The 26,329-nt window shown below is 32.0% G+C and overlaps 7 protein-coding genes across 10 annotated transcripts in view; 3 read left to right on the top strand and 4 right to left on the bottom strand.

Moving 5' to 3' along the window:
• LOC122636958 (transducin beta-like protein 2) overlaps positions 1-722 on the top strand; it is a 50,354-nt gene extending 49,632 nt beyond the window's left edge. The window contains exons 8-9 of one of the 2 annotated variants that reach the window (XM_043828686.1): positions 75-257; positions 333-722. In XM_043828686.1, the coding sequence (XP_043684621.1) occupies positions 75-257; positions 333-559 (410 nt within the window). In that variant the 3' untranslated portion in view covers positions 560-722. Of the gene's footprint in view, positions 1-74 lie in introns of both variants that reach the window. The other variant, XM_043828685.1, reaches the window with a different exon arrangement.
• LOC122636962 lies at positions 5-3,278 on the bottom strand. Its single transcript, XM_043828691.1, has 8 exons — positions 2,810-3,278; positions 2,492-2,723; positions 2,286-2,383; positions 2,025-2,216; positions 1,809-1,936; positions 1,530-1,731; positions 1,195-1,460; positions 5-1,136 (listed from the first exon to the last, which is right to left on the bottom strand). Exons 1-8 carry the CDS (start codon positions 3,044-3,046, stop codon positions 944-946), a joined length of 1,548 nt encoding a protein of 515 aa, XP_043684626.1. The 5' UTR covers positions 3,047-3,278; the 3' UTR covers positions 5-943.
• A 153-nt stretch (positions 3,279-3,431) lies between these two features.
• On the top strand, positions 3,432-5,761 carry LOC122636964 (probable Bax inhibitor 1). The gene is made up of 4 exons (XM_043828695.1): positions 3,432-3,641; positions 4,101-4,402; positions 4,492-4,817; positions 4,897-5,761. The coding sequence occupies exons 1-4, from the start codon at positions 3,595-3,597 to the stop codon at positions 4,930-4,932; spliced, it is 711 nt and encodes a 236-aa protein (XP_043684630.1). The 5' UTR covers positions 3,432-3,594; the 3' UTR covers positions 4,933-5,761.
• A 173-nt stretch (positions 5,762-5,934) lies between these two features.
• Positions 5,935-11,867, bottom strand: LOC122636963 (RNA-binding protein cabeza-like). 2 transcript variants are annotated; one of them, XM_043828693.1, is made up of 8 exons: positions 11,714-11,867; positions 10,660-11,028; positions 10,515-10,587; positions 9,304-9,335; positions 7,207-7,340; positions 6,779-7,122; positions 6,386-6,697; positions 5,935-6,254 (listed from the first exon to the last, which is right to left on the bottom strand). In XM_043828693.1, the coding sequence occupies exons 1-8, from the start codon at positions 11,724-11,726 to the stop codon at positions 6,215-6,217; spliced, it is 1,317 nt and encodes a 438-aa protein (XP_043684628.1). In that variant the 5' UTR covers positions 11,727-11,867; the 3' UTR covers positions 5,935-6,214. The 2 variants fall into 2 exon arrangements, with proteins under 2 accessions (XP_043684628.1, XP_043684629.1); XM_043828694.1 differs by lacking the exons at positions 9,304-9,335; positions 11,714-11,867 and having other exon boundaries at positions 10,660-11,022.
• Positions 11,868-12,304: 437 nt separating this feature from the next.
• Positions 12,305-14,438, bottom strand: LOC122637180 (mediator of RNA polymerase II transcription subunit 19). The gene is made up of 4 exons (XM_043829165.1): positions 13,677-14,438; positions 13,392-13,548; positions 13,206-13,305; positions 12,305-13,117 (listed from the first exon to the last, which is right to left on the bottom strand). The coding sequence occupies exons 1-4, from the start codon at positions 13,858-13,860 to the stop codon at positions 12,833-12,835; spliced, it is 726 nt and encodes a 241-aa protein (XP_043685100.1). The 5' UTR covers positions 13,861-14,438; the 3' UTR covers positions 12,305-12,832.
• Positions 14,439-17,364: 2,926 nt separating this feature from the next.
• LOC122637178 (palmitoyltransferase ZDHHC5-B) lies at positions 17,365-22,156 on the bottom strand. Its single transcript, XM_043829161.1, has 9 exons — positions 21,765-22,156; positions 21,507-21,628; positions 21,246-21,403; positions 20,994-21,166; positions 20,674-20,868; positions 20,451-20,595; positions 19,663-19,877; positions 19,388-19,564; positions 17,365-18,199 (listed from the first exon to the last, which is right to left on the bottom strand). Exons 1-9 carry the CDS (start codon positions 21,854-21,856, stop codon positions 17,494-17,496), a joined length of 1,983 nt encoding a protein of 660 aa, XP_043685096.1. The 5' UTR covers positions 21,857-22,156; the 3' UTR covers positions 17,365-17,493.
• Positions 22,157-22,573: 417 nt separating this feature from the next.
• LOC122637179 (RNA-binding protein with serine-rich domain 1-B-like) lies at positions 22,574-25,865 on the top strand. Of its 2 annotated transcripts, none has more exons than XM_043829163.1 (5): positions 22,574-22,871; positions 22,972-23,100; positions 23,187-23,489; positions 23,633-23,880; positions 23,962-25,865. In XM_043829163.1, coding segments are annotated over exons 1-5 (969 nt in total). In that variant the 5' UTR covers positions 22,574-22,869; the 3' UTR covers positions 24,249-25,865. The 2 variants fall into 2 exon arrangements, with proteins under 2 accessions (XP_043685098.1, XP_043685097.1); XM_043829162.1 differs by having other exon boundaries at positions 22,575-22,871; positions 23,175-23,489.
• The last annotated feature ends 464 nt before the right edge of the window (positions 25,866-26,329 follow it).

The following is a 26,329-nucleotide window of genomic DNA, read 5'->3' as shown; positions in this document are numbered from 1 at the left end:
GTAATTAGTTTAATGCTTTATTACGATCAAATAGTGTTCAAATTATATATAATATTAATTTGTCAATGTTTCAGTTGAATTTGAAAAGGGAGAAGATCCTCATTTAATTACAACAGGTACATGGGAGGTTACAACGCCAGCTAATATCGCACTTTCACCTAATGGAGAAGTATTAGTAATAACGCATGGTTCATCTCTTAGCTTTTATAATACCATTACTGGTGCATTGGATAATACTATTAAAGATATTTTTTCTAGTAAGTACATTACCGATAGATTTTCTTATATATTATTATCTATTGATTTTTTAATATATTTGCATTTTCACATAGATCCTATAACTTGTGTTACTTTTGATGCATTGGGGGAATACGTTTTGGTTTCTGGTGATAAACATATAAAAATATTCTGCAATGTAACTGGTTATCGTGCGGCCATAACATCCGCGAAATACAAATTAAAGCAAAGACAGACATCGGCTACGAGAGAACGCCTAGAAAAAATTATAACTGATGCTAAGAGATTTCTTGAAGAAATGGGCGAAGAATGTTCCGAATGACACTAACGATTATCTGAAAATATTTCTGTTCTTATAATAGAAATGTTTTATATCTGTCTTCTATAAATATTCTATGCATTTCATAAGATTGTTTTTATGCAAACAAAATTCTTTATACCATAATTTTTCAATGTATTGCAATAAAATGTATTATACAAATTTATTCTAGCAAAAATAACTTTCCTCTATTTTTCTTATTTCGTTAAAACAATCTTTTGATATTCTTAAAACAGATTATTTTTTATTGCCTGATAAAAAATTAATTAAAAGAAAAGAAAAGCTTGTAATCACAGCACTTGTGAATACGAAACTAAAGTCGTATATCTGTCTGATTCTAAACTGTTAATTAATAAATATGCGTGTACCATATTTTTCATAGAAGAATTACAGACAAATATGTGCAAGATTGTAAATATGAAAAACCTTCTTCTTAGTATTTCTTAATACAAGAAGCCTACGAGATGCGACTAACGCGAGAGTAGCTTGATGTTCGCTTCTTAAAATTTGATAATTAGCTCTTAAACTAACACGTCTAAGATTACTCGGAGGAACTGGTCGACCACCCGCGAATGCAAATCTAAAATCATATTAAATGAAGTTATTCAATTGTCAAAATTAAATTTTTTAATATTCACCTTATCTCTTTTCTTGGTCCTTTTAAAGTAGAGTCTGGAAATGCTGACTGTCTATCCCATAATACTTTAGTATTTACTGGTCTGACTTTAGCGTATTTTATTTTACTTTTCAAAATAATTGGAAGAGTTGGAGATTTTCTGTATTCGCTTGTATCGTTATTACATTTAACAGGTAAATAAGGTAATAACGAATCTCCATAATGTTCTATTATACTTGAGAGATCCAAACGATGAGCGCCTGATTTTAATAATGCACAAACTGCCAACTGTAACGAAAATATGACATATATAATTTTATATATTCATTATGTATACAAGTATCAACTCATACTTACAGCCATACGTTGCCAAATAACAGAACCCGAAGGTGCTGATTTTAAAATATTATCTATAAAAAGTAATGACTCTTTATCGGATTGAAAAAAAAGTAATGGCTGTACGCTTGCTAATAATTCCATGGCAGCCATTCTTTTCTTCTTAACATCCATACTCTCTTTTTCTTCTTTAAGAAGTATTTCTTCCAATGTAGGAATATATCTACAATTAATATTTCATTTTGTTATTATTCACGATATGTGTATTTTATTTTATAATTAATATATCTTAATATTTACTTATCAGCAACAGATGGCCAACGAAGCATCAATTTCAAAGCGCATTCCTTAAAAAGAGCTTCTAAGTTAAGATTTATAAAACTCTGTCCAAGAAGTAACTCTAATAACAGTTCAGTTAGTTTATCAACCTGAAATGTTCAATCAATTGTAAAGTAATAAAATATATGCACATGTACAATTCGTTTTAATGTTATATAGTTCGTGTAAAAATAATACCGATGTTAAGTAATATGGATAGACAGCTTCACTATTGCTGGCAATGGCAATTATAAGTTGACAAGTACGTGTTGAAACTCGAGTATATTGCGCATTATTAGAGATTACCATGGATCTAGCAATAGACATTAATCTGTCTATAACTCCTTCTCCGCCTAAATATGGATTGGTGGCACAATCGTTGACCAATACCTGTATCAATACAGTAACATGAAAGTTAAACTATCTATTATATTTAACAATGGAAACAAAATATCATACCTGAAAAGTCTTTTGGGAACCATTAAACAAAGTCTTTAATGCACGTTTCGCATAATTGTAACGAGCTTCAGTTAATTTCACATCACAAACTTCCACCTCTATGAAAAATATTAATAGTCGTATACATGAAAAAAATGAAATAATATAATATATAAATTTAAGGATACACTTGTCCCGCTTATATTAATAAAACGAATGAAAGATACCTTGAATGAAAGGTACATTATCTTGTGATAAATTAACTGCTTCATTTACTTTATCTACCAAATTAATGATACGTTCATTAGGAACAAATACTTTGGCTTCCGAGTGATATTCTGGCATTGTATCCGGTGCTCCTAAGATCGGATCTACATCGCATAAATTTGTAAGGACCGCATTTACGTCATTGGATGTTAAACATTTTCGTCTACTATGCTTCAGCCTTGTAATACATTTCTAAAATCAAAATAAACCAAGAATAAGATATCGAAAAGATGCAGAAACTTCCAAAATAAACTATAGATATATATTTATATTCATACATGTAAAATTTCTCTTAATCTATATGAAGCATCCTCTGCCAGTCTTCGTAGAACAGAATCTGACAAGGGATGCATTCCCAATTCTTCACCAATAGCAGAAATCCATTCAGTACTGAGAACAGCATATCTTCTAGTATTATTATCATTCGTCATACTGTTAACACTCGTTTCTCCATTGTTACCGACAAAAGAATTATTATAACCTGAAATATTTTGTGTTGACAATATTTCCTTCATGATTTCCTAATCTATCTCTCTAGCACTTCTCAACGTGGAACGATCTAAATTCATTAGAATTATTTGAATTGAATTGTTGGAAACGTTTGAAAAAAAAAAAAGAGAAAAGAAAATTATTATCAACGTTTCGAGGTCGACGTCAAATCTAATCAAACAAATTAATTCATAACAAAATTATCGAGTAAGAAAATTATAGCAAACGGTGTAATTCCATACCGATAAGAAAATTTTCCGACGAGAAAGACGTTTCGTTATTTTCTCGAGAGATGTCGCTACGATAAAGTCGAAGGTTTCGTATTTTCTTTGTCGCACTCGCGGATCAATTCGTTCTCCATCTTTGTTTAATGACATATAACACTTCATGGCATTTCAACCGCCAATGAGAAGCGACAACGAAATTTACGCACAGAAATATCACTGACGTGTCCTCGAAAAGAAGTACTTCGACAATTCATGATCATTCTCGATTCGCATAAAATTACGAGGACGACAGTAATCAGTGAGTTGTTTCAAAGAGAGAGTGACTTGTAGAACTGTTGAGCGAAATTATGGCGGCGACATTCAATACTTTCATAAATTCCTTCAATAACAAATTGTAAGTATTATTAAAGGGGACATTATGGTCACCTTAAAAAGCAAGATAATAATTAGATTCATTTCTTGTACTTTAGGCCCTTACAATAACTTTATCGAAATATATTATAAATAGAAAAGATTTCCATTATCTGTATTTCGATGACGTAAGAAGTATTTCTTTTTTTTTTTTTTTCGAAGCTAATTTCGTCGTTTTTACATTCTACGCGTTTAGAGTTATTTACTGTAACGTAATATCTATAGCAATCTTATCTTAATCTTCTTCATTATCTATTCTACTTTTGTTATCGTTTTTGAAATGTTAAAAATATCGTCTTGTTGACTTTAAATGTTAATATGATATTTTTTATTATATATATATATATAAAAAAAAAAGAAAAAAAAAACATTTTGTCGTTGTTGTTGCTTTTCATACTATTTAATGACGAATTTATTATACGTAATCTTCATTTGTTTATAGGGATGAACCGGTTAGAAAACATTTAAAAAATGTTTACGGTTGTTTATCCTTGTCAACGATATCAGCTGCCGTAGGAGCTTACGTACACATGTACACACAGCTCTTACAGGCTAACTTGTTTACTACTTTTGGTACACTTGGAATATTTTTTGCTTTGATGTCTACGCCAGACAATGGAAAAAATCAAAAATTACGTCTTGGCTATCTCTTAGGATTCGCATTTTTCTCTGGATTAGGACTTGGTCCTTTGCTAGAGATCGTGATTAATATTGATCCTTCCATTGTTGTGACAGCGTTAGTAGGTCTGTAAATAATATTATGAAAACGTATAGATAATTATGTCCTTCGCAAAACGTGTTTTAGTAACTCTGGTTATCTTATATTTCAACAGGCACCACTCTCCTCTTTGTGTCGTTCAGTATTTCTGCACTTTTGGCTGAACGAGGTCGCTGGTTATATCTTGGTGGTATCATATTCAGCATGCTAAATATCATGTTATTTTTCTCCTTTATAAATCTCTTCTTACACTCCCAGTATATTTACCAAGCGCATCTCTATGCCGGATTTTTCTTAATGTGCGGTTTCATTATTTACGACACACAATTGATTATTGCAAAACATCATATGGGTAACAAAGATTTCATCGTGCATTCTTTGGATCTTTTCATGGACTTTATTGGCGTATTCCGTCATTTGCTAGTGATTCTTACGCAAAAGGTAAAGAAATATAAATTATAAAAATAATAGTAGAAAATATAAAGGATCTTTTAACTGTTCCAATTGACTCTATTTATAGGAAATTTCGAGGGAACAGCGTAAACGTAAAGATTAAAACGCGTTTACGGGAACTGCAAAATATCACAGCATCCAAGTAAATCCATAATCCTAGAGGTCTTCATCTAATCCATAGATAGATACCATAGATTTTATACTGTTGGATAAATTACTAATTTTTTTCCAGAGATAAAAGAATCAAGAGATGAATATATATATACATATATAAATATAACTTTCTTTATTTTTATTCAAATATATTATTTTTTTTATTCAACGTTTATAACCACTTTGATTAAAATTTAAGAGGACCACCTTTATCAAAATAAAAATGTAAGGATCATAATCAAAAATTCTTTCACATGTGTATGTGGGTTCTGTGTCCTACTAACGCTCTAACTGCAGCACCGTTTATATAACTTTCTTTTTCCATGTTGTAGAAAGTTAGAATTCTAAAGATAGAACGTATATACTCTCTCTTTCTCTCTTGATCTTCATATATTATGATAATTTCTATGTTAACAGGATAGGGAAAGAAAACATATTCATTAGTATAAGATCTATGATAGATGAACACGACACACGAACATACACACCCAATACGTATATCTATATAGTTCATAAACAAAAAAAAAAAAAAACATAATAATACAAAGTTATATTTACTACGAAGAGCAAGTTAAATGATTAGTGCTCGTTTACTATTTTAAAGTACTTATAAAACGTTATATCCGCCAGTATGGTACAATGTAATTATTTGGGTCGTCAATATTGTCACTTCCTTCTATGAATTACGATTTCTGTATTAGATTTATACAAGATATGTATATGCATATAAATTTATTGTATATTTTTAACTTTCAATAAACAAATTTTCCGAGTTTTTATTTTGTGGCTTTATTCTTCTGAGAAAGTTTATTTCTACGATATATGAAATATTTGTATATAATATCATACATATATGTGTATGTATATGTATATGTGTGTATATATATATATAATGTATATACGTAATATGAATATATATCTAACTTAATAATAAGGTAAACACAACATTTTGTAGACATTTCTTTGTAATTTATTTTTTATGTGTACTAGACTAATGTCTTATTTATTAAAAGTTAACTTTACATGGAAGGTTATTATTTGCATGAATGTAAAACGTACATAGCCTCATCCTCTTGTTTTGTAAATATAAAAACTGAGTGGTAATGATGGAGTATAACACATGATTATTTCATTAAGAAATAACGTACACAACTCGAGAAGAGTACGTACAAAATATGTAAGTATTAAGACTGTTGCCAGGCGATATTTCGAATTATTATGCGAATACAAATTTAATAGGGACGTTGACGATCTCTGTCTCTGTCTCCACGTCTGAAATAAAATAAATATATTATACATATATATATATATATATATATATATATATATGTATATATATTAAAGTTTTTTAGGTTATACGAGATAATGGAAATTAAGTAATAAAAAATAAAGATACAACTTACCCTCCTACTCCTCTCATTGGTCCACCTCTTCCACCTCCTCTACCTCTATCACCACCACGGAAACCTCCACCTCTTCCTCCTCTATCTCCTCCTCGTCCACCACCTCTATCACTTCTGAAACCACCGCGACCACCTCGATCACCACCACCACGACCACCGCCTCCTCTTCCACCTCCGCCACCACCACCGCCACCGCCACCACCACCACCACCACCTCCTCCGCTACCTGCTCCTTCCGGCTTAGAACTTTTACAGAGGTTACAATGATCTCGCCAAGCAAAGTTTGTGTTGCCACAATCTGGATTTGGACATCTATGAAAGAAAGAACGAATGAAGAATCATACTTAAGGTATTTATTTATAAATTAAAAAATTGTAATTCTTAATAATTTACCTCCAATCACCACCTCGTCCTCCTCCGTCACGACGATCATCACCACCTCCACGATGGTGATCATCTCTATCACCACCTCCTCCACGTCCACCAAATCCACCACCTCCTCTTCCTCTACCACCACTTCCACGACCTCCACTACTGCGATTACCTTGCCAACTACTCTTATGTTGTGCTATTTGTACTTTAATCTTGCATCCTTTGAAATCTTTCCCGTCGAACCATCTTATCGCTGAGAGTGCAGCATTTTGATCATCGTAGGTGACTGTTGCTTCTCCTTTAGATTTTCCAGTGTTTTTATCTTTATACATCCACACTTTTGGTTTTCCGGTACGTTTATCGTGCTAAAGAAAGATTTTTTATAAAATTAAGTGATCATATATATTATAAATTTAATTAGATTCTTACATAGTTTTGATAGAACTCACCTTGATAAGTCCAATGGCTCCAAAATGTTCACAAATCTCTTCTTCTGAGATAGATGGATCCATACCAGACACGAAAATGGTATCTTCTTGTACGACCATTCCATCGCCACCACTGTTACGGTCACCGTAGCCCCCTGGAACGTAAAAAGAGTTCAAATGTGCACAGACAAATATTCTTAAGTGTAAAAGGTAGTATTTTCGACTCTACTGGCCCTAAGTCTACTCAATTCTAATCTAATAATGTATGAAAAGTGTTGTATCTATCCAAAAGAGATAGAAGTTCTTTCTTGCTGTTTTTTTTTTCTTTTTTTTTTTTTAAATAAACCACAAGACAGGAATTGTTAAATTCAATTAGTTATTGTTATGATAATTAAATGAAGTCACTTCTATCAATAATATTTATTTTTTTTATTTGATCCAATTGATTGAATTATTACAACACTACGTTTCAATACCCATAAGTAATTTTCTAATAATAGAAATTTCCTTAAACCATTTTTCAGCATGCACTTTCTTATATCTCAAATAATGAACACTATATATTTAATGAGCGCAAATGTGGGATTTTGAAACTGCTCTTCAAATTTTCCTATGTTAATGTATGTACGTTTGTGTACTTCTATGGATTACTACATAAAGAATAATTGCATAAATATTTGTCTCTTTTCTCTCTATCAATAATATCAAGCAGCATTGCCATCCGTTTAATTAAACCTGTAAAGTACCACTACATATTATTTGATAATATTTGATTTAATTTTGATTTCGAGATCTTAGATAATATTTTTAACTTAATGTGCTGTTGTGACAAGTTATACGCAATCCCTTTTACAGATAGAGGTATAATAAATATATATATATATATATATATATATATATATATATATATAAAAATGTATGAAAATCTCTTTTAATAGCTTCTAAAAAAAGAGTTATTGTATATGTTATTTGTAATAATAAGAAAAAAAAAAAAAAAGAAAATACACATATACATCTTAAATATAAACGATTTTTTGTAATAGAATTATCACAGAAATATTACCCCTAAGGGAGCTATGCTTCTGTGAACACTTCACTTCATGCACCTTACAAAATATTCTTTAGTCCGCTTACAATAAAGCGCAAGTTCCTGTATTGCGATTTTTCATTCTTTTATTTCCAAGTTTGTTTTGTTGAGTAACATTATTTTTCTTTTAACCTCTTCAGCACATAAGTTTGTAGATATGAGAATACTTTCTCGTTTCCACAGATCCATCCTTCATACCAAATAATTATACTAATACTCTCTGACCCTAATACCCTTATCAGTTGTATAATAGTATGTAAGTAACACAAGGTTGCAGCTTAACATACAAAAGGGCTGCAGCATTATTTTTCACCCTTCAACAACCTGTTCTGCAACATCCTTTTGGGGAAAAAACTTATTGATGTTATTATTATTATTGAAATAAATTTCACCAGCTGCCTTTTGTACCTATTTTAATTAAATACAAAAATTTATACATACAAGTATGCTTTTTGGCAATACTTATTATTCGTGTGTATACTATATTAAGTTTCTTCAAAATAAATAATATGAAATAAAGTTTATTTTACATTATTTCTTACTAAAAAATTTGCAAAAGAATTACAATATATATATGTACATATATATAAAACTTAACATACGATTTAGTAAGAATAAATCTGTTAAATCTTCGATTAAATTTATATTAATGAACTTCATTAATACATGAATTTTTGTTATCTTCTTATCAGAATGATAACTTAATTACGTTATTACAATTTACCTGAAATATTATTATCTTCATTTATTCATTAATTTAAGCAACAAAAAGCAATTGGTGATTAAGATAACTTTGTGTTACCACAGGAGTGTCACATTTTTTTTCTATTTCTAATAATTACCAAATATTTAAATATCTTGTATATAATCTTTCTATGTATATATGTATAAAAATAATATCACAGAGATATATCATCCTAACAATGTTGCAGAGCAGCCCTTTCATATAAGTAACCGAGTATTTAGATTGTAAATATTAGAGTGAAAGCGTGAATAGCACCAGACTAGTACAGACAGTCTGGTGCATTTACCTTTGTTATAACCACCACGGCCACCGCCACTGCTAAAACACAGAAGCAGATATACCAATGAGTCGACTCATGGACAGACTGATTGATCAATCGATGCATGGCGAATCAAATGCTGCTCGCCATCTTTCTTCTTGATGTACCTACTGTCTAAATGTCTGTAGTCACCATATTATTTTAAGCTAATACTGTATGTAATGTAACGTTCGTCAGTCATGTCATACATAGAGAAATCTTTACACAATCATAATGTTAGTGAAAATAGATCAAAATGTTTTTGTAATGTATGTAATGGCTCCGCTAAACAATATTTCAATGATCTACTTCCCAGTATATTCTCTGTTCCAGTTAAAAACTAAATATTTTTTTTTCATTTTCATTATTAAATGAAAATATGTAGGAATAGAAATATGGAAGTAAAATGTATAGAAACTTTACAATACCCATAAAAAGCGAACAATAAAAGTTTTTTTTTCTCTCTTTTTTTCTTGCAAGTAAACAGTAAATACTTGAAAAAAATGGTCATTTGTACATTACTTAAACATTTATAATAATGTATAAAGTCAAAGAATATTTCATTAAAATTATGTCAAAAACCCCTGTTTTTGTCTTAAATTTATTATCCATGATTTATTAAACGGCCAGCCAGCAGACTTAAATAGACACAGTCTTCTTATAACAAACTCTAAACAACCCATAACTGTCAGTTTAGACTACCTTAAGTAGCTGCAAGTTCCTAACAGTGGCCACAGTGGCAGTATCTACCGCTTGACATCATAAATTAATAACTTCTACATACATGTATATGTATAAAATATACATATACCAAACATCTACATACATATGTATGTACGCATCATATTTATATCTCTTTATCAATAATGCAGAACCACTATGTAATACATACATAGCATTCATTTTACGTCATTTGTCATATACAACCTGTTTTTACCTTTATTACCAGTTATACCTGTGTTAAACCTGTAGGCACACTTCAAACATATTAACGCCCAATGGGCATGAGACCATTTGCAAAGACACAAGAAGAGTTTTCAATACTTTTCATAACTGTCATAAGAATGTGATTCCATACCTTAATAAACAGATTTACCTCTTCATCGATTAATATTGTATGTACAGCCTTAGGTATGCTGTTGGCATTATAGTTCTTTTCGCTTTTTTTGTGTAGAATAGAAAATGTGAAATATACTTACTTGTATCCTCCACCAGAGCGGTCACCATATCCTCCACGATCGCCATATCTACCTCCTCCACCACCACCTTGACCTATTAACGATATAAACATTGTTTTACTAAACAAAAACAAAACTAAAGAAATATATTAACTACAAGTCGTACCTCCGCCATATCCACCACCAGAATTGCTACGACTGTATCCACCACCGCTGCCACTATTATTGCTACTTCCTCCATGACCATAACTTCCTCCTCCGTAACTACCACTACCGCTATTTCCAGAATTACTTCCACCACTGTAGCTGTTTTGTCCGTAACTACCCTGACCTGGCGATTGATTATAATCTTGACCACTTCCGGTATAAACATTCCCATAGCTCCCATAACTGCCTCCAGTATTTGGAGGAGGTTGACTATATTGATTATAATTACCACCACCGGTAGAAGGTGGCGGATAAGATGTATCCTGTCCTGTTGTTGGAGGCGGTTGACTATATTGATTGTATCCCTGTTGTTGGTAACTTGAATATTCTACAAACGATAGTTATTTTTTAGTCGTTATTTACATATATATAATTCCAATTGAATCTATGAAAAATATATTTCAATATTTCTCAAGTAAATATTTTGGACAAATAATTAGATATATATATCACCTACTTTGTCATCGATCATGGATCCATAATTTTTGATACTTAAATATACAATTGATAAAATATATTAAATAAATAGTCAAATATATTAAAACACGCCCATGGTGAAAATAATAAAATGCATTGAAAAATACAGATCTTTCGATCATCGCGCATTGATAGATAAAAACGAAAAGAAGAAAACGTTTAAACAAATGAACGATTTACACTGATACACAATGCGGCTTATATATTATATATCGATCGGTAGACTTCTAATTCTCAACGATGCGATTCTAAAAATGTATATAACGTAATTTAATCTCGACAAAAAGAAAAACGAAATAAAAATTATTTTAGATAAATAATTTATTATTTATAACGTTGTATATAAAAATGTAAATGAAAGGTAATAATAACGATGCATTTAGATGCGTGATTAATATTGAAGTTTTTCCATGGAGCGTCATCGAGCTCTCTTAAAATGTAGAACATTCTTCCATAATTGAATCTTTTTTATAAAATCGATATAGTTACGCGAAAATTAAATAATATTATGATCGTAATTAATCTCGTTTACTTACGGTTGTCCGTCATGTTGCTTCTTTATGACCGAAGAATTATTTCGTCAAAAGAGCAAGTAATGGCGGGAAATTAACCGCCTACAATACTCGAAATAACTCGAGGTGTTGTCGCCAGACTGAGATCGAGCTTTGCTTCACTATCGGAAGTTGCTATTTACCGGAAGTACTCATAATACGTATAACGAACTCTGATCATATATGATACTATAAACGGATAAATATATATAAATCGAAGTTAAAAAATCAGTATAATATTTATAAATAAAAATTGTGATTATTGATAAAAAGTATCTTGGGAATATTTAGTTCCTTCAAAATGTTCGAGTTACAAGTTTTAGTTGGTATTTTAACTCATTGTTGAATTAAGGTGCATTCTTATTGGTTGAAAAGTTTGTAGAAACGGTTTCCCCTTTTTAAAATTTTCTACTAAATTATAATCAGATTAGATTAGATAGAAATAAGATGCTTGCTGATATTTTTTTCTTATTTGTTGTTATTGAAATATAAAAATAGTTTTATTTTTGGAGTAGCTTAAATTATTTTAAATAACTAGAGTATAAGACAAGGTTTATAAATATTATTAAGTCAATGTTAAGATAATGAAATATCCTCCAAGTATTATTAAATTATATAAATTTTATCTTTGCTTTATAAATACTATACATGTTTGAAAACTTTTAATCCTTTAAAATACGCTCTCTTCAAACGTGATTACTTGTTCGAACAGTTGATTCGATGCAAAGGAATCATTAATTGACGAAATAATCTATTAAAGAATTGATTTTTATGCTATATCAGAGATAATCTGTACAAACTTGAATGAAACATCGATAATATTGCTCAAAAATAATTTAAACTTATCTTATAATTAACGCTTTAAATTGTTATATAGAAACTTATCTTATTACAACACAATCAAACTGTACAAAACAAATTCAAAGTTATGTATTAATAAATTTGACCATCAAATCCCTAGGATCACAAAATTGTGATTATATACAAATAGGAAACACATTTATATATGTGTATATATGTATTTGAAAATAGATATAACTTATTTGTATCAACCTTGATGTCAGATTAAAAATTAGGTAAAAACTGAATTTGACAGATTAGAGATCACGAATTGGAATGCTGAGAAGGAGTGAGTCCTCCGGTATGCTCGGGGCTATGTTTTTGTTTTTTTCGTTTTTTCTCCTTTTTCCGTTTCTTCCTTGCTTCTTTTTCTTCGTCGTGCCTCTTCTGTTTTTTATGTTTCTTTTCATGCGTATCCGAACTACTAATATCCGTCGTAGCCGTTTCTTGTCCTGTCGGTATTTCACCGGGTTTGTGTTTATGCTTTTTATGTTTGTTCTTATGTTTCCTTTGAGGAGCTTGATTTACGTATCTATATTGCTCCGGTAACTATAAAAAGAATAGTCAGCGATGGTAACTCTTTCTTCCGTTGTAACGCTAAGAATGAACGTATAAATAATGAATAATGAAATCTTACTGGCCCTGGATGTAATCTAAAGCCAGCTAATTGCACACTAGTCAATGGTAACAATTCTTTACCACCGATTGGAGGTTTCTCTATCACAGACCTCAATGAACTGTGAAATACATTGACAAATCAATTGATATCATGAAAAGGAAAACGCGGTAAAGAACATACGACGTAAATAACACGTAATATTACCTGTTGTCTTGATGACCAGGCGTATCGATATTACCAGGTAGATTGGGAAGGAAAGACGATAATTGTTCTTTAAGTTTTTTACCGCTAAATTTACTGTAGGAATGTTCTAAACCATAATATGCCATCAAATTCGTTGCTCCAGTAAGTTCGCTCTCCCCTAAAATATATTCATAATAAATAGTTGACGAATGTAGAAAGAATTCGTAACAATCAACTAACGTTTTACTATCGCTGTCGTGGTACTTCAAAGATATGTTATAACGATAACAGAACAAATCATATTACCAGGTGGTTCTTTCATCAAGTAAAAAGGACCACTATGGACGATGGAAGGATTTTTTCCGAGGGAAATCGTCGTTTTGAGGGTCCCTGTCGAGTCTTGACGAGAAACAACAGGGGAACGTGCACCCCTCGGTGATGATTTTGGCGAGTACTGCTCCACTTTACTACGAAACTGATCGCCCATCATCCTCCAGCTTTACTTCATCGCACCTTCACGACGATTAGCAAACTCTAACGAAGAGCACAGACGATCGTTATAGTTCGATGTGCTCTCTCTCTCTCTCTCTCTCTCTCTCTCTCTCTTTCTCTCTTTCTCTTTATATAGTGACAGATAACACTCGTATTATAAGCATTCAAGGTCTGCTTTTAGGTCAGCACTTGGCGCGAGTCAAAGACACATATCGACTTCATTTTTTCGAAGATTACCTACAAAATCTTCAATCCGTTCGCCTATATGTTTAGTTTTATAAATAAGATCGATTACTTCGAAAATAATAACATTGTTGTTACTTTATCATGAGATAACAATAATATATAAAATGATAAGGAGTACGAAGAACGAGCAGTACTACGGTTACCGCTATGCTACTTTCGCCTCACGCTGCACCATAACAAGGAGTTTAACTAGCGTACGTCGAACTCGACGGCAATGCCATCTACATGGAAAAATCGAGAACTGTTATTTAAAATGTCTAACCTTTTTACCTATAGTAATATAATTTTATGAAAAAACCATTGTTACTAAAATTCCTCGTTTAGATAAATAATTATTAAATATATTCAACACATATATGTGTATGTATATATATATATATATTAATAAAGAAATTCAGAGTGAAAATATTCGATGAATGTCTCGTATCTCTCTCTCTCTCTCTCTCTCTCTCTCTCTTTGGAGACAGATGCGTTTTTGAACACTTATCTTCGTCTGGCGGTAAATTCGAAAATTGGCTAACGACACAGAACGTGAAAAAGCTTGACAAAAACTTTCGAATTAATTGCAATAGATATACGATGAACTATATTTTATGACTTTTATTTCGTAGACGATACGTAAGTACCGAAATGTATATGTATGTACATTTAAGTGATAATAACGAGCAGTATTTATGTACAAGTACACCAAGTTATAAACACTAAACATTCGTCACAAATCTTATGCATTATTTTTCTTAATCAGTTTGTTTGTTTGTTTGTTTGTTTGTTTGTTTTTTTTTTTCTTTGTGTTGTACCGTTGTTGCGTTCTCCTTTCTTTCTTTTTGCTCTTATCATTTCTTCTATCTTTTTCTCATTTAAAGTGCATTTTAATAATAACACTATAATCGTCTCGGGATTGCACTATCTTCACTGCAAATTCAAGTGGAGCTTTAAGAGAAAACAAGGAAGAAAAAAAATAAAATAAATAAATAAATAAAAAAAAAAAAAAAACAGTCGCTAACAACTATTACGTTCTAGCTCGTTATTAAGGCGTGCCTTCTTTTTTCTCTTTTATTATTATTATTATTATTATTATTATTATTATTATTATCATTATCATTACTATTATTATTATTGTTGTTGTTGTTGTTGTTGTTGTTGTTGTTGTTGTTGTTGTCATTCTTATTATTATTATTTTCTTTAAAAGAGTCACTTAAATTTCTAGTAAAAGTGGTGCAACCGAATCTACACCTTATCTTTGTCATAGTATTTAAAGGAAAAGGGCAAAGGGAGGAGAGGAAGGAAGGAAAGGGCAATGGATATACTATTTTGGCACAGATCTCTTTTCTCCAAATATAAAAATGAATATATGGAAGCTAAATCTTAAACGGCGGGCAACAACACATTCTCTTGTTCTTTTAAAAAGCGTTTGACATGGAAGGACTTCTTACAACGTTTGAATAGTTTCCTTTTGCCAAATAACAAGTATATATAAATACATACATACATACATACATACATACATACATAAATACATACATACATACATATGTATATATATATGTACATATATATATATATATATGTATATATATATCTTTGAAAATTTGACAACTCGAAATTTCGATGTTCTATCATCGTTACTTAGCAGAACGATATGTGCTATCAAATAGTACGTGGATTATCGATTCCATTATAAACGAAGTGCGTTTATGCAAAGGTTTAGCAATAATTTTACAGTCTGCTCTTGTTGGTACAAGCCTCACATATACACATATATGTCGAAATTGACATATACATTGAAAAGCCGAGATAATATTACAAATTGAATAATAGCAGCAAATTTTATATAAATATATATATATATATGTATATATATGTGTATGTATATATATATATATATATATATATATATAATATCGTTCAATTTACGCGAAAATGTATATTACAAATTTCTTTTTTTCTTTCTTTTCTTTTTTTTTTCTCTTCGGATCACAAATCAAATGCTTCTTTTGCTTTCTACTTTCGCAAAGTAGCATTTACTTGGTGTGTGTGTGTGTGTATATATTTAGCGAGATATATGTACATATGTATCTAAGACTGTATTCTATGGTTTTTTTTTCTTTTTTTTTTTTTGTTTGTTTTCTTCAAACTCTCGCCATGCGTAACATGCGCTCTCATTCACTCGCATACTTCTCTTACATTCACAAAAAATTTCTCTTGTTTTTTCTCTTTTGTTTGTTTGTTTGTTTGTTTGTTTGTTCGTTTGTTCGTTCGTTTGACTTCTTTTTTTCTCCTTTTTTTTTGTTTTGTTTTCTTTCTTTTTTTTTTGTTTGTTTGTTTTTTTTTTTTTTTTTTTTTTTTTTTTTTTTTTTTTTTCATAAAAATCAAAGTCTTATAAGTGGGCACGTACATAATAAAATGATGTGGATCCATAACAAATATATAGGTGAAATTATATAAAGTCTTATATTTATCATTTACGTATAAATATTGTTAAATATATATGTATATTAAAAATTTACTACACATTTCACGATTATTTTACACAGAATTTTTCTTATAACGCGAAAAAGTTTTCACGTTTATAGTTTACGTTATATCGTCGTAAAAGTCCCAAAATATGATGGAACGGAGAATGAAATGTCTCCGTGTGGTATTATATTCTATTTGGTATGCGAGTTCGCAATGGAAAATAATTCGGCATTAATCTGTTATCTCTCTCTCTCTCTCTCTCTCTCCCCTCCCTCCCCCTTTCCCTCTCTCTCTCCCTTTTTCTTTTTAAAATATGCACGTTGATTATTGTAACATCGCTTATGGCTCTAGTTAGCCGCCTTTATAATATAATAACGGTTTTCACACACTCATCTCATCATCATCATCATCATCATCATCATCATCACCATCACCATTACCCTCATCTCATCATTATTTTTTAACATTATAATTATCGTCAATCATCATCATCATCATTACTTTTTAGCATTATAATTATCGTCAATCATCATCATCATCGTCATTATCGATTTTACAAATATAATAGAATTTACGTGATCACACTAACTCTAGTCTCTTCGAGAAAATAATAGTTTCTTGATTGGCGTTAATGTACGAATAATATAGATGACAAATGACTGTATATATATGTAAGAGACTGGACCGATAGGATTTCACATCGTTGACGTTATTTCGATATCAACGAATGCTGCTGCTGCTGCTGCTGCTGCTGCTGCTGCTACTGTTGCTGCTGCTGTTGCTACTGCTTGCTTTTTTCCCCCCTTCAGACGGATATCTTATAAGTGATGTACGTTCCTTCTTGATTTGAACGAGAGACGCATAAGGGTAACAATATTTGCACTCTCTCCGTCCAACGGTAGGATTGTACGGAGACTGGAAAGATGGGCTATACGGATATCTCATAACTCATATCATAGACACTAGCTCGATCTGGTGTTGGTGTGGTAGGCCTTTGCGACCTTGGATCGTTAGGAGCCGAGACCATTTCCATAGAATCCGTCATTTCTAATGCTCTTACGAATGACATTGGTCTACGTCTGGTATCTCCTGACGTAGGTGTAGTAGGCGTCGCCATCACAGCCTTTCTTTTAACTTGTGGTGATTGCTGATGTGGCTGATGGGGTGGGAAGACTGGTACACCACCTCTCATAGCAGGATGATACGCTGCTCTTGGAGCTGTAGTATAAGATTGTTGAGTGGGACTAGTTGGATTCGAGCGATAATAATCATAAGGAGGTGGTGGTCTTTGAGAAGGAGACTGATGTGCTGTTGTCGATGATGTGCTTCCTTGTTGAACTTGGTAGCTGCTTGGTGAATTATCTTTCCACATGTAGGCACCACGCTGTGGAGATCCTGCAAGTTCTCGAATGTTGTCAACGGTATTGTTGGTTCTTGAATATGAGTGATCGGCACCCTGACGGACGAGCTCGCTCTCCGATAAAAAACGTCGTTGCGGACTATAACCGGTAACGACGGTACCACCTGCACCAACTCCAATACTATTTCCTTGTTGAACGTCGTAATACGTTGGTGTTTCATTCACTCCTATAAAATCCGGCCGACGAACCTGCGTCGGTGTACCTGGATTGGATCTGTAACATAGATTGACCGTTTCGGTTTCTGAGCTTATCAAACGATGCGATGGATTTGATATAATCGACAAATGCACAGTACAGTGAACCAATATGAATAATATATGCGAGTGCTGAGCATTGTAGCCATACAAATACGGCTCTGGCGAGACATACAGGAGAGAGAGCAGCGCATCATTCCTGTTAAGAAATTAGCATCTATCGAAGGAAAGTAAAACATATAGCGAACCTAAGAAATACATGTAAGTGTTCAACGTGCGTGTCGCTTGTGTATACGTGTATGTACGTGTATCATATGTAAAAGAACTTGTTGGTAATATTTTTTATTTTGTTTTTTTTTGTTTTTTTTGTCTTTTTTTTTTTTTTTTTTTTTTTTTTTTTTTTTTTTTTTTTTTTTTTTTTTTAATAAATTCTTTCAAATGCAATCTTTATAAATCATTATGCAAGAAAGCACAATTGTAAACTACGATATTTCCTCGTAGGATGAAGTTCGTGTTTACCTGCAGTAGGTTGCAACATGATGGCAGAGAGCAGCTCCTTGCAGTTACCACCCCCTGCAGTGGGACACAAACTTATCTATATACCATATATCTTGTAGTATGTACATGCAGAGAAACTAACCTTCTACAATCTTATTGTGAACTACATCGCACAATCGTCTTTTTGACAGGTTCCTTCGTTTAGAAGGACGGTGAAAAGAGTGGTGTAAGAAAAGGAAGAGTAACAAGAGCAAGAGTGAGGTGTTTAAAGTGAGGGGAAAAAAGGGAATTTTGTAAAACGAGGTGACGTTTGAAATAGGTGACAAGAGGTATGTTTAAAAAACAGAAATTATCCATTTTATATTGGCAGCGTGCTTGAAAGATGCAATATAACTATTACTAGTGTGGCGCTTCCCTCTTGCTCTCTACATTGAGATAATTTTTGTGCAATGAGAAGAATGTTACAAGTCTTAGAAGAAAGTTAATATTTTCATTGATTGTACATTCCAGTAGTTAATTATTCCAAGATTGAAGTTATCGATAAGCAATTAGTTCAATTTAGTATCCGTTAAGAAATTATTGGTATTAAGAAAATTGATTTTAGTGAACTTCAATATATATAAGTCTGCATTTAATGTCCCTGAGTTGGGGGCTGTAGGCACAACCATGTATTTAGATTTGATAATGTAATTAATAAATTTCAACATACCTGCGTATGGGACTGGAAATGGCAAGTGGTGTAGGTACTCCGATAGCTTTAATACGTTGTTGCATTGTTGGACTAGCACCTCCTTGACCCTGATTTCGTTGAGGAGCCGTAGCAGGAGAACCGGTTACTTCCGGTGATAAAGGGTCTGGTGTGTGACTACGCGATCCATTCATCCCTCTATCAAAAAAATTAACCAAATTATAATCGTATATCAATGAAATCCATTCGTAATAGGAAAAGTCTCTACATTCTTCTTTTTTTTTTTTTTTTTTTACCTTGGCTTTGGATGAGGACTGCCTCTAGGATAATGTATTGGATGACGATGTTGTGGTGGTTGAGGATGCCTAGGAGATTCGTTACTTTCCACGGGTGGCAAAAAGAAATTACTTTTAGAACCATGTCTTTGTAAGGGAGGTGTAGGCTCGCAATCTGCTGATTGAGATGCAGTTGGTTCCATATCTGTGTCTGAACCATCTCGACCAGGGGATAACTATAAACGATAATTATGGAGTATATTTCACACAATGTGCGTAATGATATAATATTATAAGATAAATATTCATGACAATTATCATACATAGTAAATATTCTGCAGGCAGAGGCATTAGTTAGGATGGGCAGGAATAGACATACAAATAAAATCAACACCTTTCTGCTATCTGAATTGGAAATTGATAATGGAAAAGGAATCTTCACTTGTGCTCGTAGTACTCTAAGGACATAAATTACAAGATTAGATGAAATTTTAAAAATGTTTGAGGTATGGAAGATCAATCATAGCTAAGCATTTTGAACAAATACATTACAGATATCATTTACAATGATTTGAAACCAAGCTTATAGCTAAACTTAGACAAACTCTATTAATTTTGTAAGAAGAGGATGTAGTGGAGCCAAATGTAATAGGAATCCAACCGTGTATTGTGTACATCTACTGCGTAAAGAAAGCACATTGCAGAAACAGCATCAAGAGGCATGCCAAGGAAAAGAGACCATTGCCTTAATAAGTTTCTTCTTGTATACAGAAGCAAGAAGTTTTCAGCAAAGTTGCACTAGCTCTTACCTTATTGTAAGCATTTGAACTGGCATTTCTAACACCATTGCTGCTATCCATGTAGGTTTTTACCTGGTTCTCACTGTCTATGGTAGATATCTCAGATGTACACGCGCCACGCCGCTTTCCTGAATATTTATCAGGCTTAATTAGACTGTAAATTAATAAATAAATAATTAAAAAGAAAATCTAGAAACGTAATCTTGATTATAAAAACGGAGTAATATATCACCTTGGATATTGTGGTCCAAATTGCGTATACCAACAATTTTGTAAACATCCTTTCGAAAAAGGATTGTAACCTCCGTTAAACTTGCCTGTTACCTGTTCGTTAGTTGTTCTTCCTCTAGAAACAAGTATTACGTGAAAGCCTGTTAATCCAAAAATTGGAATAAACAGCAATATTACCACACCCATCAGCACAAGCCTGTGTTTAAATTAAGGAATATAATACTTGAAAAACGATATTTCAAGACCTTAATTTAGAATCGTATGTATCGTATATATATACAGATTATAACAAGATTTATTGGCTGTATCATGGAAGGATACGCAACAATCGTGTCCACTTCTCCTAATTGTTGTTTATGCTCCAATACGAAATACAAACAAAGTCCAAATATACTAAGCATATGACAGCTAAGGGATAGAAGGAAAAAGAAAAAAAATCTGTAATTTCTTCTGCCAATGCAATTGTTGACCCACGGGCAGTGATGATCAAATGTCTAAAAGTATAAAAGAGATATTAAAACAAAGTTTAATACAAACAGAATATACGTATACGTATAAATAATAAAATCATACCTCGATACAATGGTTGCAAACACTACAATGGGAACAACGAGGTGGTCTATAAAATTTGCACGTAACGCACCATTTCATACGCACTGTAATGCCATTGATCTCGACACTCTTATACAACGGAGCCCTGAAGTCATCCTCCCGATCTTCGTCAGGAGGAGCTTAAAAAGAGATATCGTACAGGTAAGATCCGTTATGAACGGACAACTCTTTGTAAATCATCTTTTAACTCTGTACAATTAAACTCTAACGAAGTCTATTTACCTTTCGGTATAACACCTGGATCCATGAATGTGGCCAGAGTAAAATTCGTCAGTACAAAGAAAGTAATTACTCCTTGAAGCGCTGGCACCCACGTACCCCACCGAAAGACATAATACTGACACCTGTATATATGATCAAGACAACACAAGTGTAACTATAAAGAACAATAAACATGATCCATGTATAAGATAAAGAATAAATAAGGTAAAACTTTCTGTCGTGATCGTCGACGACACGGTAAACCGAAACATAACTTACGGGAAGCAAAAGAAAAGTGTCGTAGTGACGAGTAGAACTGTCCACGCGAACATAGCTGGTAGATATCTTGTTTTCACATCGCATTTCGGCATTCTGCACGTTCCACTTCGTGGTTCAAAATTCCTGAATTATTAATGGGCAAGATTTCTGCTACCAGGAAACATGGCCGCGTCCATCGGTGCTACTTGTTTGCAAGTTGTGAGATCTATGCTTAACGAGGACTCCCATTTTCTTTGTGTTTAGTCATTCGTGATACGTTCTTGATCACACCTTCCATCACATGAGTGTTACTCCGGCAAAAACATTCGTAACGTAATTAATATTTAGGCGCTTATGCTTACATGAACCGTGAACACACCACCTCGCTGTGACATACATATATGTATATGTATATATATCTATATATAGGACTTATATGCCGTGAATAGAGCGAATTGTATCTCCTCTAACCAGTGTGTTCGGTAATTCGATGAGATCTTATGTGTCGGTAGATTTCTAACCAAACTTTTTTCATAAGAATACGATCAATTCCTAAAGGGTTATTCATAATGTATGTGTATAAAAAAAATCATTGATATTTGATTCGATAAAAGAGAAGAAAGGCATGGTTGGTTTTAACAAATCTTTTTGAAAACGATCTAAATTGTCGAAATTATGAATTATAAATTTAACGAGATTAGTATCACCTTTACCAATTGATCCCAAGTATATCGCGCATTAGGACTTTATGCGCCATTTTAATTTCGACCAATCACAACTAAGAAATTTTATCTTTGACCAATCGTACGACATAGTAAAATGTAATGCTTGATATTATAACGAAATAATTATTAGCTTCGGTATACTTTTAATATCAGTATTCTAATCGAATTATTTTCATTTGATAACAACGTAATGTGACATATTAAAGAGAAATTTTATTTTTTCTGTGAAATTCGATTGCTTCGTATTCGTTGCTAGTTTAATAAAACACATGGACGCGGCCTTGGTTTAGCGCCGCCATTCGCCATTGTTGGTTCTAGCAAAAAGAGTTTACAATATACTTTTGTAGAAAGAAGTATTCTTTTGGGCTAAAAGTACTTTGTGGATTTAATCGAAGATAAATATGTAAGTAGAGTTTTTATATCATTTTTTAAACGATTATTTCGAAATTTTAACGATTAAAATTTAACCTATGTATATACGCCATTTGCGGCTTTGTATATAGGGCTCGTAGCCGGAAAGATAGTACGGGTAAAAGCGACTCTGAAGCTACGGACAAGGAAAGTAAAAGGGAAAGAGGTAGAGAAAGAGAAAGAAAAAAACGTGCTGCTTCTTCTTCAAGCAGTGGTAGCAGGTAGTTTTTATAATTTGTATTATTTTACGTTAAATATTAAACGTATAATTAAATTGATACGTATGACCTCATAGTTCATCGGATAGTAGTTCTGGGTCATCCAGTTCCAGCAGCGGTAGTAGCTCTAGATCGAGCTCTTCCTCTAGTACATCTTCCAGTACTTCCGGAAGCTCTTCAGGAAGTTCTAGAGATAGAGGACGTAAAAGAAGTCGAAGTAAGAGTATTGATGCTTCTAGAAGACATGATAATAAAGAAAAGGAAAGAGAAAAAGATAGGGATAGAGAAAGGGAAAGAGACCGGGATAGGGATAGAGAAAGAGATAGAGATAAGGATAAAAAGAAAAGTAGTAATTCCGTCGTCGATAAGCCTAAACCTAAAGGACGTTCCAGGTAATTACATAATCCATCTTTTGTATACTTGACAAACGTTAAACAAATGTACGAAGAACAAAGAAAAAAAAAAAAAAAAAGAAAGAAAGAAAAAAAAATGAAATCAACGTTCTAAACGTTATGTTTTTATTTATCTTTCGTAGATCTCCTTCTCCACGTCGTAAACGTAGAGAACGTTCTCCTATTCCAAGACCAACAAAGATACATATTGGACATTTAACAAGAAACGTTACTAAGGAACATATTATGGAAATATTTTCAGCATATGGTCAGATCAAAATGGTTGACTTTGCTATGGATAAACTTCATCCAAATCAAGGACGTGGATTCGCTTATGTCGAATTTGAAACAGCTGATGAAGCTGAAAATGCTATGAAACATATGGATGGCGGTAAGTAAAAGAAATGATAGATCATAGATCTATCAATGGTTGATCGGATTGGTTATTGAATGAACATTTATAAATTTTTAGGACAAATCGATGGACAAGAAATTACAGCTGCTCCTGTATTATTACCGAAACCGAGACCAATACCAATGCGTAGAATGTCACCAGTTATGGGAAGACGTGTACCATTACGATGGGGTGGAGGTAGAAATACTCCTCCACGTTATCGTAGACGCTCGCCACCAATGAATCGACGTAGAAGTCCACGCCCACCTAGACGTAGACCTAGAAGTCGTTCCCGTAGTCCACAAAATAACCCACGTCATCGACATCGTCGATATACAAGATCCAGTTCAAGCAGCTCCCGATAACACTTTCTTGTGTATACAAAAGTTACGAACTGAATTTGACTGAAGATGATTTATCGGATTGGTCACTTTGATATAATATAAAAAAAAAAAAAAAAGAAAAAGAAAAAAAAACACGAGAGAAAAAGAAAAAAAAAGTTAACATCTACGATGAATTGTGCATACAGAGTACTCATAGGTATATGTATTTGCAATCATCAACCTTTGCACGTAACGAGAATCGTAAAAATAATTTTATGTTTTATCGAATAGTTACACACATCGCGTTAATTTCTGAAATATACTGATTTCTCACATGATCAATGTATTTAGCACTTCATTGGTACCTGAGGACTATATTCGTGAAGTGATTACACGAAAAGTTATTCTCATTCGTACACAGTTAGAAAAATATCAAACTTATCACAATCGCTATCGGTATATCTTGTAATCAATATAGTATTAATTTCAAATATAACAATTGAAACATATGTCATATTGATAGAATCCCAGTGCCAATGCCAGTGCTCTTTTTTTTTCTCTCTCTCTTTTTTGTTTTGTTTGTTTGCAAGGTTTTCAAAGCAAATATTGTATACTCAAATCGTGAAGCAAAAGACGAATATTTTATAAAAAGAAAAAAAAAAAAGAAAAAAAAAAAGAGAAGACTAGTAGAATTGTTGACTAAATTAAAAGTATGAATATATAGCATACATCATTTTTCTTCACAAATATTCAAATATTCTAATATTGACGATATGCTTAAACCTTTTTTTTTTTTTTTTTTCTCTTTCAAATCAATGTATTTTCAGAAATGACGTAGCTTACGGATTAGATTATAAATTTTCTAATGGTTGTGTCTGTCTAAGCGTATATTCTTGTCCATCACCTGTCTATACTCCATTAGATTAGAGGAATTTATTTATTGGAACACTGGCACACAGCACGCGTTATAAAAAGTGATTGGAATCCATCTTGCATTGTTTGAGAATATTGGTAATTTGATATATGCAGAAAAGAATAAAATAAAAAGAAATAAAAATAAAAAAAAAAAAAAAATAAAAAAACCGAAGAAAAGAAAAGAAAAATTAATGAAAACGTAAGAAACCTGATCGTTCAATAAATGTTTTTATAAACGTAGATCCATAGCGGGTGTTATAATGCCTTTCTTGAATTTTCTCTCTGTATGTATCACACCTGTGCGTAAATTAATGTTTAAATCGCGCACAAAATTTCTATAGTTTGTGAATTATGTTTAATTTAGGATTGATCGATTGATGATATTAATGATGATGATGATGATGATGATGATGATGATGATGATGATGACGATAATTATGATGATGACAATGATGATGATGATACTGAAAAGATACACAGATTTGATAGAAACTATGATTATTAGACCCTTTTACAAAGAATCAATTTTTAGAAAAAACCTATTCACACAAAAATCCATTCTTTTTATATACTTCGTGGTATCTACAAGAGAACAGAAACTCATTGCATCTCACACATCTGATGTAAAATTATCTACATATTTCTTTTTCTTCTTTTATATTGCGCGTGGTCGTTTAATTATCAATAATGTACACTTTTATACGTGGAAACTTTACAATAGAAACGAAGTGCTCCTGCTTTTTATTATTATTATTATTAATTTTTTTTTTTTTTTCAATACTTTTACCGTTCAAAAAGTAAAAAGTTTTCTTTTTTCTTTTTTTCCTTATTATTAGTATTATTATTATTTTTTTTTTTTTTTACTTTTATTTTTACCTTTATTTTATCATTATTTTATTTTTTTTATTTTTTTATTTTTTTTCTAAGAAGAACCGGTATGTGTTTATCATCGAATATATCAAAAAATTGTTCATGGCACAAATATACATGTATATATATATATATATATATATATATATATATATATATATTTGTTTCAAAATGTTGTCTGGTAATAAAAGAAATTGAAAATAGTTGGAGACCTGGATTGTAAAAATATTTGTGTGGGAGGGAGTGGATGGAGATTTAGAGAAAATGACAATAAAATAAATACGTACGTTCCAGAATTAAAATAATATATAGAAAGAGAGAGAGAGAGAGAGAGAGAG

The sequence above is a fragment of the Vespula pensylvanica genome, chromosome 24, assembly GCF_014466175.1.
Source record: "Vespula pensylvanica isolate Volc-1 chromosome 24, ASM1446617v1, whole genome shotgun sequence".
NCBI classification, from domain to species: Eukaryota; Metazoa; Arthropoda; class Insecta; order Hymenoptera; family Vespidae; genus Vespula; species Vespula pensylvanica.
Note: the sequence above shows the minus strand (reverse complement) of the source record. Positions and strands in the feature narration are given on the sequence as shown.

Excerpts from the sequence above, each read along its gene's own strand:
- LOC122636962 (XM_043828691.1), bottom strand. The coding sequence starts at position 3,046 with ATGAAGGAAATATTGTCAACACAAAATATTTCAGGTTATAATAATTCT. Across the intron at positions 2,384-2,491 it reads TAATGTACCTTTCATTCAAG|AGGTGGAAGTTTGTGATGTG; the intron begins GTATCTTTCATT and ends TATTTTTCATAG. Across the intron at positions 1,732-1,808 it reads TGGCCATCTGTTGCTGATAA|ATATATTCCTACATTGGAAG; the intron begins GTAAATATTAAG and ends TATTAATTGTAG.
- LOC122636964 (XM_043828695.1), top strand. The coding sequence starts at position 3,595 with ATGGCGGCGACATTCAATACTTTCATAAATTCCTTCAATAACAAATT. Across the intron at positions 3,642-4,100 it reads AATTCCTTCAATAACAAATT|GGATGAACCGGTTAGAAAAC; the intron begins GTAAGTATTATT and ends ATTTGTTTATAG. Across the intron at positions 4,403-4,491 it reads TGTTGTGACAGCGTTAGTAG|GCACCACTCTCCTCTTTGTG; the intron begins GTCTGTAAATAA and ends ATATTTCAACAG.
- LOC122636963 (XM_043828693.1), bottom strand. Across the intron at positions 7,123-7,206 it reads GAGCCATTGGACTTATCAAG|CACGATAAACGTACCGGAAA; the intron begins GTGAGTTCTATC and ends ATCTTTCTTTAG. Across the intron at positions 6,255-6,385 it reads CCAATGAGAGGAGTAGGAGG|ACGTGGAGACAGAGACAGAG; the intron begins GTAAGTTGTATC and ends ATTTTATTTCAG.
- LOC122637180 (XM_043829165.1), bottom strand. The coding sequence starts at position 13,860 with ATGATGGGCGATCAGTTTCGTAGTAAAGTGGAGCAGTACTCGCCAAAA. Across the intron at positions 13,549-13,676 it reads CTTGATGAAAGAACCACCTG|GGGAGAGCGAACTTACTGGA; the intron begins GTAATATGATTT and ends AATATATTTTAG. Across the intron at positions 13,118-13,205 it reads TTAGATTACATCCAGGGCCA|TTACCGGAGCAATATAGATA; the intron begins GTAAGATTTCAT and ends TTCTTTTTATAG.
- LOC122637178 (XM_043829161.1), bottom strand. The coding sequence starts at position 21,856 with ATGCCGAAATGCGATGTGAAAACAAGATATCTACCAGCTATGTTCGCG. Across the intron at positions 21,404-21,506 it reads TCCAGGTGTTATACCGAAAG|CTCCTCCTGACGAAGATCGG; the intron begins GTAAATAGACTT and ends TCTCTTTTTAAG. Across the intron at positions 19,878-20,450 it reads GTTCAAATGCTTACAATAAG|TTATCCCCTGGTCGAGATGG; the intron begins GTAAGAGCTAGT and ends TATCGTTTATAG.
- LOC122637179 (XM_043829162.1), top strand. Across the intron at positions 23,101-23,174 it reads TCTTCAAGCAGTGGTAGCAG|TTCATCGGATAGTAGTTCTG; the intron begins GTAGTTTTTATA and ends ATGACCTCATAG. Across the intron at positions 23,490-23,632 it reads AAACCTAAAGGACGTTCCAG|ATCTCCTTCTCCACGTCGTA; the intron begins GTAATTACATAA and ends TATCTTTCGTAG.